Source organism: Mastigoproctus giganteus, unplaced genomic scaffold (assembly GCF_048544385.1).
Source record: "Mastigoproctus giganteus isolate SK-2022 unplaced genomic scaffold, ASM4854438v1 scaffold_15, whole genome shotgun sequence".
NCBI classification, from domain to species: Eukaryota; Metazoa; Arthropoda; class Arachnida; order Uropygi; family Thelyphonidae; genus Mastigoproctus; species Mastigoproctus giganteus.
The window spans coordinates 6721442-6734511 of record NW_028328292.1 but is presented as its reverse complement, the minus strand read 5'-3'; the positions used below and the strand labels follow the sequence as shown (position 1 = coordinate 6734511).

Genomic DNA, 13070 nt, shown 5'->3' with positions numbered 1-13070 from the left:
CCATTCACTAATCTTGTTGCCCTTCTCTGTACTCGTTCCAACGCACTCTACATCCTTCTTAAAATGAGGCCTAAAGACCTGTATACAGTACTCAAGGTGTGGCATGACCATTGCCTTATACAAGGGGTTAATCACCTTCTTATCCCTGCTAGAAAAATTCCTGTATATCATTGACAAGACACCATGAGCTACTCTTGCAGACCGTCTGCACTGCTCAGAAAACTTCATATCTGCCTGCACAATCACCCCCAGGTCCTTTTCATTCTCTACCACTGTTAGTGTAGTACCACAAAGTTGATACGTTACTCTGGGGTTACTGCTTCCCATATGTAGTACTTTACATTTGTCAATGTTAAATTTCAGTTGCCACCTCTCAGCCCATCTGCTCAACTTTTCTAGATCCTGTTGCAGCAGCGTACTGTCATTAGTGTCCGTAACAACACTGCCAACCTTCGTATCATCTGCAAACTTGGACATTAAGCCTGATATACCATCATCAATATCATTTATAAATACAGAAAACAATGGACCCAACAATGAACCCTGGGGAACTCCACTAATAACGTTAGTCTACGAAGAGCAGTGTCCATTGATTACCACTCTGTCTTCTCCCACTCAACCATCCCTTTATCCATAGCAGCAATTTGCCTCCAATGCCACACTACTCCAATTTGTGCAGCATTCTTATATGTGCAACAGTATCAAAAGCCTTTCTAAGATCCAAATATATGATATCAAAGTTATTCCCTGCATCCAGTTCCTCAGTGACCACATCATAGTATCCAATCAAATTGGTCAGACAAGACTTTCCCCTAACAAAACTATTCTGTGTCCGAGCTATAACTGAAGTCTTGTTTAGATGATCCTGCAGGGCTTCTTTAACCAGTGCCTTCATTAATTTCCCTGGAACAGAAGTTAAAGTAACAGGTCTATAATTACCTGTGTCGCCCTTTAATCCTCCTTTGTGAATTGAGGTCACATTTACACATCTCCAATCCATGAGTACCTCCCCTGAGTCCAAGGATGCTCTCATAATTATGGGTTTGCTTACTTCCTTTGCTGCCTCCTTTAATATAACTGGATAGATCCCATCATCCCAGTTGCTTTTTTATGTTTAACTTCAACAATTTCTCCTCCACTTTCCTCTCAGTTATTACAAAATCATCTAGCTCACTGCCAGAGTTTAATTAACCTCTGGCATTCCCCTCCCTGAATAACTCTTTGTGTGAATGTAGATGCAAAATACTCATTTAGTTTATTAGTTACCTGAGCAGGATCATCAATAGTTGAACCATCACTATCCATTGAACCAATCTGATTCATCCCCTTCCTTCTAGAGTTTACATAAGTAAAGAACTCTTTGCGGTTTTTTTTTGCATCCTTTGCCAAAGATTTCTCGTAATCTGCCTTTGCCTGCCTAACCTTCTTTGTGACTTGATTACAGACCAGCTTATATCTGTCATAGGCTTCCATGTCACCCATTAATTTACATGTATCCCATGCATTTTCTTCTCTGCCACATGTCTCATTACTTCATGACATCCATTTAGGCCTAATCCTTGAACAATATTTATTAGTTGGTATGTAAAGCCTAGTAGCTTCCAAGATTAATTCTTTGAATGCCTTCCATTTTGAATTTGCTGTTGGTAACATCATCAGTTGGTCCCACTGTATAGAATTTAAATACTGTCTCAAACCACCGTAGTCTCCTTTACGAAAGCAAAAACCCTTCCATTTACCCCCTGATTGTAAAGGGAAGGGTTTTTGAGTAAATCCCACGTCAGCACACTGTGATCACTGCCACCTAGTGGTTCCTTTATCTGCAGATTCTTAATGCATGAAGAATCACTACTGATAATCAGATCAAGAGTCCCTCTAGTTGCCTCCTGAACATGCTGATGTAGAAAACAGTCATCCAGTAAATCCACAAAAGCCTTGCTAATGTGTGAGTGACCAACCCACAAATTCCAGTCAATATCCGGGAAATTAAAATCCCCCATTATAAGACTCTCTGATTTACTGGCCTACTCTATTTCCCTGTACAGTTTTTTAATTATACTCATCAGAGTCTTTAGGCCTATAACACACTGCTACTCTCAATTTTGATCTCTCAGTGTTTATGTCACACCAAACTGACTCGACACTGCAATGTCCAGCAATGTCGACTGGCTGCACTTCCTTGGATTTTGTGTTTCTTAACTAATAGCATAACCCCTCCTGCCTTCCTATCGTGTCTGTCCTTCCTGTACACATTGTACTCCCCAAATTCCAGTTCTGCATACCTTATACCTGTGTGACACTCTGTCTCTGATATCCCAACAATATCTGCCTTTGATGTTTTGACCAACACCTCAAATTCATCAAATTTATTTACCAAACTCCTAGCATTGGTGTACAAGCAAGTATACATGCACCTATTCCTGTTCTTAGCTACCCTAACACAACCCATGTGTTTACGGTTTCCACAATGACTCCCAGCAGTCTCTGAAATACCCTGCATCTTGTTTTCCAGGCTGCTGCTCATTCCAGTGGAAACAGTGCAAGAATTACTTTCACCTCTCCCAGAAGCTACTGTTAATATATTAGTCCTTGTATCCCTCAAAGCTAGCAGTTTTCCGACTCACCACACTGTCTCTATAGCATCAGCAAATATTCTTGCACCCTTTCTATTTAAGTGTATCCTATCCCTGTAGACGCAGTTTCTCTTGTTAACAAGTACAGACCATTCTGAAAAAAATTCTGCCCTTTGGCTAGAACTTATGGTCATTTACTTACTTACATTACTTATGGTCTGAACACGTATGGGGCATTATATTGATTGTAATGCCCCATAAGTGTTCTTCTAGCTCTTATTTTTCACACATTTTCACCTGCATATCCTACATTTTCACAGATAAGTGGGCTGCTGTACCTGACCTTCAGCATTGAAATTTGAAGAATATTAGTATTGTTAGTGGCAAATGATGCAAGAAAGCCAGCTTATACAGCAACACCCAAAAAAAAAAAAAAAAAAAAAAAATCCGTTTCACTTATCCATTCCCCCTCATTCAGTTTGCTAACAAACTGAATAGCTTGTTAGCAACCTGAGCAGGATCATCAGCAGTTAAACCATCAATGTCAAATGGACAAATATGATTTGGGGAGGTCTCTGAATCACATTGGTCCACTTGATATCGATTGTAAATAAGTCTTTGATGTTTTTCTTTGTATCCTTTGCCAGAGATTTCACTTAATCTGCCTTGCCTTGTCTAACTTCCTTGTGTGACTTGATTGCAGACTAGTTTATCTTCCATAGGCTTCTGTATCAACTGATAATTTATATGCATCTCATGCATTTTTATTCTCTTCCATGCATCTTATTAGATCACCTGACATTCATTTAGTTCTAAACCTTGAACAGTATTTCTTAGTTGGTGTGGGATAGTGGCATTGTATTTAGGGTTAGGCATCACCTGTGGTTTCCCACTTTTTTTTTTTTTTTTTTTTTTGTAGTTGTTGGCGCATCGGCTTCTGTGGCCATAATGCACCTCCCAAGGTTATTGCGGTACTTTGATCCAAGCCCGAGGCGGGATTCGAACCCACGACCTTTGGGTTGCCAGGCAGGCACTTTACCCACCCGGCTAGCCTGGTCAGCGTGGTTTCCCACATCTGTGCCATATGTACTCTGTGATGGAATGCAGAACTACTGCATAATCCAGAAAAAGTGTAGTTTCTGGTTTATGCAGAATTGTGTTATGTTCTGTTGTTGTGTCTGGCTACTTGGCCACAGGACCCCTAGTGGAACCTTATGTTGTCCGCCACCACCACTGGGTGGTGATTCAGGCTGCCTTCATACTCTGGCTGATCTCCACCAGGGTCGCCTGCACTTTCTGGATGGATACCAAACAAAAAAAAAAAAAGGGAAGAGAGTGGGGAAGATAGTAGAAGTGGTGGAGTCAAAGTAGGTAAAAGGAGGAGGAGGAAAGAAGGCATCCTCCAGCAGAAAGAAGAGGTGGGAAGGGAGAAGTAGGAATCACCCCTGGTCTGGGAGCCCACCGAAGGCCAGGGAAAGGAAGATAGCTTGCAGAACAAGGAAGGTCTGCAAAGTTGGGTAGGTGCAATGGGAAGTGTCTGAGTTTGATTTCTATAAGTTCAGTGCTGTCATTCCAACGAGGAAGATGTCCAGTTAGGTGTTTATTCAGTTCTGATAGTGGCCAGTGATGAGGGAAGAGCAGGTACAAGGAGAGATCATAGCAGTTTCAGGAACGTCTGGTGTTGGATGTCGAGAGAGATGATACCAACACCTTTTGAAGACTGCTGAGGCATACCTGCTAAAGCTAAAAACACTTCTTTTGATTTTAACAGGTTCCTTTCCAGACTGAGTGTGGTTAAATTTATATCTAGTAACAATTGATTACGTAGGTCCAGGTAGATGTTACACGAGTGCATTATGTGATGCCAGTCCTCCAGTTCTCCACAAACACAATTTTCTTAGTTGGTATGAAAAGTCTGATAGCTTCTATGATTATTTCCCAGAATGCTTCCCATTTAGAAATTGCTCTTGGTAATATCATTAGTTTGTCCTGTTTTGTATAGAATTTTAAAACTCTACTGTAGTAGTCTCCTTTACAAAAGCAAGCTCTTCCTTTTACCCTTGATAGTAGTTATATCTTTAAGTAAATCCCACAATTAATGCATGAAGAATCAGTGCTGATAACCAGATCAAGAATGTTGCGATCTCGTTGCCTCTCTGACATACTACTGTAGAAAACAGTGACCCAGTAAATCCAAAAAAAGCCTTGCTAGTGTTTTTAAGTGACCAACCTACACATTCCAGTCAATATCTAGAAAGTTAAAGTCCCCCATTATAAGACATTCTGATTTACTGGCTCACTCCACTTTGCTGTATAGTTGTTCGTTGTACCCATCACTGTCATTAGGCCTATAAACACTCCTACTAATTTTTGTTTTCCCAGTGCTTATGGCACACCAGACTCATGTCAGTTGTATGCACTGCCTTAGATTTTATGTGCTTCTTAAGTAAGAGCATAACCATTCTCCCCCTCCCTCTGTCCTTTCTGTATATGCAGAGTTGGGGGGCAGAAGAAATCATTGCCACTTGACAATAAACACTGTCCTTTCTGTATACATTGTACTCCCATTATTCAAATTCGGCATCTCTTATATCTCAGTGACAACATGTCTCTGATATCTCCCACATTGCCTGTATTTGATGATTTGATTAGCACTTCAAATTCTTGAAATTTATTTACTACATGCCTTTCATTAGTGTATATGAAAGTATACATGTGCACCTGTTCTTACTCTTAGTTACCCTAATACAGCCCATATATTTCCTTGTTCCAAGATGATCCACAGCAGGCCTTGAAATCCTGCTACCTTTCTTTCTGGGCTGCTGCATGTTTTAATAGAAGCAGTGCAAGAATCACTTTCACCTGTACCTCCACTATTATTAATCTGTTAGTTTGTGTATTCCCTCCTCCTCGAGCTAGCAGTTTTCCGATCCACCTAACACAGCCTCAGCCTCAAGGTGCCAAGCATTCCATGATCAAGTGATCTCAGTGCATTCATTAAAGCAAACTTTCTAAAGTGCTTTTGCCATATACAGATTATTTTTTGTTCTGAATACTGTTTTCCTCATTTTCTATTGGAGTAGTTCCTTTGCATTACAAGTAGGAAAAAGTCTGGAAAGAAAAGATACCTTTCTCTTTCTTTGTTTTTTATTGCTAACACAACTGACAGCCACTTGGGCACCGCTCCTGCCTCTCTGTGGCGGGGCTGGAAATCTGAAAGGATAAGTTATCCTTCCAGGGCTAAAGGGAGCAATCATGGAAAACAAAATTTTTTTTTTTTTTTTTTTTTGCTGAATGCTGCAAATCTACATATGGATTTGTAAAAACCTGATTGTGATAATCCAACACAAAAGAGGATGAAAACAGATGTACCTCAAACGGAATTTCCAACTTTCTCCTTATTCTGCATTCACTAACAAATCAGTCACTAAGTACTCTGTCCCTTTTCCCTATTCAAAAATGCTTAGAAAGTGTAGCCAGTTCACCTAAAATGGAAATGGTATGAAGATTCAAATCTGGCAACTTATTAGTCGAAACCATCAGCCCCAGACATTCAGAGTCTCTCCTGAAACTTACATCATTTTGTGGGGTTCCTGTCAAGGTATCTTCTCGTGCCACCCTTAACACCTCCAAAGGTATAATTTCTGAATGGGACCTTTTAAACGTCTCAGAGGAAGAGATTGTTCAAGAACTGTGGGACCAGAAAGTTACTCAAGCAAAGCAGATAATGTTCAAGAAAGATGGAGAATTTGTTCCTACTCTTAGCGCCATTCTTACTTTCTCTACCCTTAACCTTCTTTCATCAGTAAAAGCTGGATACCTAAACTGCTGCATCTTTGCTGCAAAATATACCAACCATGTCTCTTTTGATGATCATATCATTGAGTCCTCTCCTATTGATACTGACAATCACAATGCCGATACTATCAGCTGCAACAGCTGCCATCCTGCAGCCTCAATTAAGAAACTGTAGGTACACCAATCACTGGTGGAATGAAGATTGTTACAAAGTGAAAAGAGAAAAGAATGCAGTGTGGGACTTATTCCCCAAATACCCCACCACTGCCAACCTTATTAATTATAAGAGACAGAGCCAAAGCATGTTACATTCAGTGAAAAGCTAAAAAGGACTCTTGGATAAAATTCGCTTCATCGATCAACAAAGGTGCTAATGCCAGAATAATCTGTAAAAAAAAAAATAAGACAGTTAAATGGTAAATACCTTACATTACCTTCACCTATTCTGAGCTGGAATGGGAAGGAGATCTTTATTCCTGCAGAGATTGCGAATGCATTAGGAACCATGTTCTCTGAATTGTCTGTCTCAAATGCATATAAGCCGTCATTTCAAAAACTTAAAGCCAAAGCTGAGAAATCCAAACTAAGCCTCAGAACTACCTGTCCTCTACCCTGCAATGAGCCACTCACTATCTGAACTGAAAGAATCCATAAATACCTCTAGAAACAGTGCTCCTGACAGAATTTACTGTGCAATGCTTAAACATTACACAGTAAATTCTGTGTAATGTTTAAGCATTGCACATTCAGTTCCTAGAAACATTCTTATGTAACAGCTATTCCTAAACTAGGAAAAGATCAATTCAATTCCTAACAACTGTAGACCAATTTCTCTAACTATCTGCTTGGGTAAAACAAAAAAATGGTCTACCATCGCCTCACCTTGAGTCCTGAAACATAATCAGTAATAATTAGTTTGGGTTTCGGAAGAATAGACTTCCTTAGATCTCATGGTAAAGGCTAAATAAAATATAAGAAATGCATTCATCGGAAATCAACATCTTGTCATGGTATTTCTTGATATCAAGAAAGCTTTTTATACCATATGGCACTAAGGCATCCTAAGGGATCTCCATTCTGTTGATATGAGTGGCCATTGAACATACAAAGGGTACTAGGAAAGTTTTGCAATATGACGCAACAATGAATCACAGGAAGCTGCTTGTTGCTGCATGTTGAGACATGTTCATACGTGCATAGTAGCCGCCGCGCCAAGTCGATGGGCTCAGTTATTCATTAGTAGTGAGAGTGTAAAGTGCTTGCGATGGCATCGTGGTCACAAAATGAGATAAGGACAGTTTTGCGGTATAATTTCGTGCGTGGTTTAACCATAGACCAGTGCTTAGAAGAAATGACTCTTGCACTAGATGATGATTGTCCACATCGTACAACGATATTCAGGTGGTATAGAGAATTCCAAAGGAGAAATTTCACTCTGGAGGATTCTGAGAGGCTGGGAAGGCCACGAACGTCAGTTACGGAGGAAAGCGTTACTGCTGTGAGGAAAATGCTTGACGAAAACAGGCGAGTGACCTACCAACAGATAGAGGATACTTTGGGCCTAAATGCACCAGCAATTCGTTCGATTCTGCAAGATCATTCGCGCGTGAAGAAACTTTGTTCTCTCTGGGTGCCGCATCAACTGACTGAAGAAGCAGATGACACAACGTGTGACTTGGTGCCGGGAGATGTTAAAAAAGTTTGATAAGGGACAATCTCGGTATGTGAACAACATCGTGACAGGTGACGAGACTTGGCTGTACTATTACGATCTGCCGACCACGGCTCAAAACAAAGTTTGGGTCTTTGATGATGACGACACACCCGTAATTGTCAGAAAATCCCGATCTGTAAAGAAGAAAATGATAGCTGTATTTTTCAAATCGAGTGGAATTGTGGAACGTGTCGTTTTGGACACGCAGAAGACAGTCACAGCTAAGTGGTATACTGAACAATGCCTGCCTAAAGTCATTGGATCTATGAAGAACCTGCGGCCAAAGTCAAGAATGGACACCTGGTACCTCCATCACGATAATGCTGCAGCTCACCGCGCCAAAGCCTGCACCGAATATTTGACCACGACAGGACTGAAACTTCTCGAGCACCCTCCCTACAGTCCAGACCTTGCTCCCTGCGACTTTGCACTGTTCCCGCATGTGAAAATGAAGCTAAAAGGGAGGCAGTTTTCCAGTGATGAGGACCTTCTACGGGCTTGGGACAACGAGTGTGCTTTACTCCCTAGTGAAACTTGGCAGAACTGGTTTAAAGATTGGTTTCGGAGGATGGAGAGGTGTATTGAATGTAGAGGAAATTACTTTGAAAAAATTAAATAAACAAAGCTGTATTGCAAAACTTTCCTAGTACCCTTTGTATATATATGAATATGGAGGGTTGATTCAGCCTTTTGATAATGATTTTGACATTAATCTTGCTTGTGACGTATGGCAGCAATGTAAATTTTTTTTTGCGCAGGCGCAGTCCCAAACGTTATCAACAGGTGCATCAGTTGTAGAAGTTGTTTTAATGTCGACATGCCTCGGAAATTAGACCCATGGTTGGAAGGTTACATAACCACACTTTCCGAAGAAGAGTACAGTTATGCGAAAATTATTGATAGGTTCAAGTTGAAAAATTTTAGTGTATCGAAGTTTGGTATCCATAATGTTTTGAATGGCAAAGGAAAATTCCGCGAAGCTGCTGCAAGTGGGCGGAAAACACCGAAGAAACTGTAACCTGCTCCAAGTCGAACGAGGGAGGTAGTACGAAAAGTGCAGTTGCTCGTTGTAGGTGAAAATCCAAAAAAGCCAAAGAGCCATAGCGTCATGTGTGGGAACTTCCCAGTGAACCGTTTGTTGCATAATCAATGAAAATTTGCAACTGGAGAAGAAGCACAAGGCCTGCATACACCACCTAGGAGCAAGGCACATTGCAGAGTGGCAGGTCAATACTTGAAAACTCTACAAAAAATATCTGGCAGCCGAAAGGTGGAAATTCGTAGCAACATTGGATGAAGTGTGGGAATACTTCTCCAATTGCAACAAAATTCAGGCTATGTATTACGGTCCACAGGGTGACAAGGCTTTTCCAACATGGGTGCATCAGGGCAAGGAGAGTTTTGGCCGAGGTTTTATGTAGCCGGTTTTTGTTATAACGGCAAATTTGAGTTGCGTAGAGTCGCTAAAAACATGAAAGTCAACTCAATGTATTACCAGACTGAAGTTCTACAGCCATTGTTTGAACATGAAATACCCACATCGTACAATTCTGATGCTGAAAAGATCTGGGTGCACCAGGATAAGGCATCCAGCCGCACGTCATGTTCCACCTGTGCTTTTTTGTGGAGAATGGAAGCGGCGACAGGTATTCGTTTGATCCCATTTGAAGATATACCTGTTAAATCACCTGATGCCGCACCAATGGATTTTTGCTATTTTGGACTTTTGAAAAGAGCTCTCGGAAACCGCCGCCCCAGAACTGTTGAAGGTTTGTGGAAAGTCTGCCAGCAGGAATGGGACAAGATCGACTTGGCAGTTTTACAGCACACTTTACTTCAATGGAAATTGCAATGCTGTGCGATAGTCCATGGGCAGGAAAAACAAATAGAACACAACTAGTGGTGGCGGCATGGAATTTCATAGTTTTAAAGGACTATCAAAATCATTATCAGAAGGCAGAATCAATCCTCCATATATGAATAATGTATATCTGCAGTTATTTAATATAAATGTTTAAAGACTGGCCCTTTACAGTACCAATTTAATTGAATCATTGTTATGTATCATGTTTTTTGACTCTTAGACCTTGGATTAAAAAAGGGAAATAATAAATATAGATTGAAGTAATGAAGATTTTACTTTGTTACTATAGGAATATTACTTCCTCTTTCTACGCTAAGTTGCTAATTTATAATCAAGATTTTATTAATTTCTTGATTGGTGAATCTTTGATCAAACTGATTGTTTGTTTGTTATTTGGTTTTTAGGAACATTAGCAACTAAGGCCATATTGCTCCAGGAATATGCGGTGGTCATTCCCTTGACCTTTCCGCATCCTCCGTATTTGGTGGTGACGGGCTTGAACCCCGGTCTAATCAAGAAGCATGTGCTACGCACTGCTGCTCCTTCCCACCTGGCTACAGAGACGCCCATCAAACTGATAACTTAAAAATATGCTGGAGTAAGCAGGTTGTCTGTGTGCCTGTGATTTCCTTTTCTGCCCCTGTCCCCAAGGAAAAGTAATGATTACCATTATGTTCATTAGACATACAGATATGAAAGAACCATAGATATATGTGCTGGAGAAGTACCCCATTGGGCACTTCTCCAGCACATATATCTATGGTTTTAGATATTACAGCACATATATCTTATTTTAGATTTACTAAAACAAATATGAAGTTTCATTTTACAACTCCTTTTAAATGTTTTTTGGAGAAAAGTTGTTTATAGAAAAATATTTAAGAGTGCTCTTTGTTTTGTGGTTTTTAAAAGAGAATTTTAATTTTAGGTACTACATACTATTCCAGTTACAGTGGTCATTGGTGACAGTGATATCAATAAGGAGTTACTGTTAAAGAATCTTACATTGTACAGAAATAATTCTGATATTGAAGAACTCACCGACAACCTTACAGCTTCCCACGTTCAAGTGCAGTACCAGTGGAAAGTTAGAAGCCTATTAGAACATGAAAGTAAAATATTGCAGGAGAGCAGTTCAATAGCAGGTAAATCTTAAAGAATATCAGTTCTTGGAGAACTAAAGGGACTATGGTTAGCTGTGTGGAAACTGATGACATACAGCAACATGTTAAATAATGTGTGGTGCATTACATTTCAGGCACGTTAGATTTTTATTTCTTAAATTAATTGAATTTTTTCTTTTACAGCAATTTATTAGAAGTGAAAATAAATAACTAATTTTCTTGTTTCCAATTAATTACTAATTGATTTAACAAATGACATATAAAAGTAATTGTTTTCACATACCTCTGAACATAATATTCACTCCACATTTTTTAATATTTTATAATCAACAGTACATGAAATTTAGGCTCTTTGATTTATAGGCTCTGTAGTATAGTGTTGACGCTTTACTGATAGTTTACTTATTTATTCCTAGATTTTAATAACAGTTGAAATATGACACACTTTATGTTTCTGATGTGATCAATATAATAAGCAAATAGCAATAATTCATGATATATGTATTTAGTAAACTAACAAAAATGAGCAAAAAAGCAACAACTTTTATGCTCAAGTTGAGAACCAAGAACATTTTATTTCTGCACATCTGTCATATTGCACATTCATTTCCTCCATTCAGCATATGGCAACAGATGTAATATCCAGTGTTTCAGCTACAATATACAGTGTACGGATAGCCCATGTGATACATATGAAAAAAAAGAAACAATAATTACTAGATTTCTATTAGTCTGATCATAATGGAATTTGGGATGGCTCAACAAATCTTTCTAAAAGACTCAAATATAAAATTTCAGTCATGTTATTACAAACAGAAGGACAGATGATAAAGAAATAATAATTACAGGATTGCTTCAATTTTAATGAAACTTGAAATGGCTTGAAAAATCTTTCAAAAAGAGCCAAGTACAGTATAAAATTTCATGAAAATCCATTATCTGGGAGCTGAGTGGACACATGGACAGACATAGTGAAGACAATAGGTGCTTTAACTCTATGCTAATGAGCCTAAAAAAGAACATTTTACAACCTTATATTATGCAACTGACTTGGCTGTGAAATATAAGGTCAAGCTGAAAAACTGCTATGAGACAGATGAAAATATTACTATATGCAGTTATGCCCAGAATATTGGAAAAAAAAAAAAAAAAAAAAATCCAAGCAGAACTGCAAGGAGGTAGCTATAGTAACATGGAGAAATTTCAGTATTAGTATCGGCAACATGATGCAGGGAAGCAAAAAAAAAAAAAAAAAAAAAAAACACCACTTCATTTGCTGATTTAAGCCAATAATTTATCCGGATCTCCTTTAAATTTATTCAGACTGCTTGCTACCACAACACCGGTATAAGTTTATTCCAGCAATCAGTTACATTGGTTTGAATGCAAATTTTATCATATCTATTGTACAACCATCCTTTTTAAATTCACGTCACCTTGTGTGTGTGTGTGTCATGTGAGAAAGAACAAAGATGCCATTCAAATTTAGTTTACTTAACGGTTACCTTTAAAAGTTATGCACACTTCAATTAGGTTACTCTGCAAATGCCTGGTTTCCAGAGTTTGCAATTTACAGAACCCATCTTTCTTGGTAAGAAAGATGGGTTCTGTAAATTGAAGGACAGATCTATGTCCTTCAGTGACAGACTTATGTCCTTCCTAAAATAAGGTTTTCAAACCTGTATGCACTATTCCAGGTGTGGCCCAACCAATGCCTCATACAAGGGGATAATTACCTCTTTGTTGCTGCTGGTTTCTATATATCATTGACATAACCCCATAGGCTGTTCTAGCACTCTGTTTGCACTGCTGAGAGAATTTCATATAGAGTTCCCCCCCCCCCAGGGGTTTTCCTTATCTACTATCTTGAGTTTCGAGCTGCCCAAATGATTTCTGGGAATGTTAATTAAATGCTTTACGTTGAATTTATTAATGTTAAACTGAATTTGCCACTTTTCAGCCCATCCACTCAATTTATTTAGATGTGCCTGAAGTAG

At 39.1% G+C, this 13070-nt stretch overlaps 1 protein-coding gene across 1 annotated transcript in view; it reads left to right on the top strand.

The window, feature by feature from the left end:
• Positions 1-13070, top strand: part of PIG-S (phosphatidylinositol glycan anchor biosynthesis class S) — a 270275-nt gene that overhangs the window by 63193 nt on the left and 194012 nt on the right. The window contains exon 3 of the mRNA XM_090389333.1: positions 10878-11094. Within this exon, the coding sequence (XP_090245459.1) occupies positions 10878-11094 (217 nt within the window). The remainder of the gene's footprint in view (positions 1-10877; positions 11095-13070) is intronic.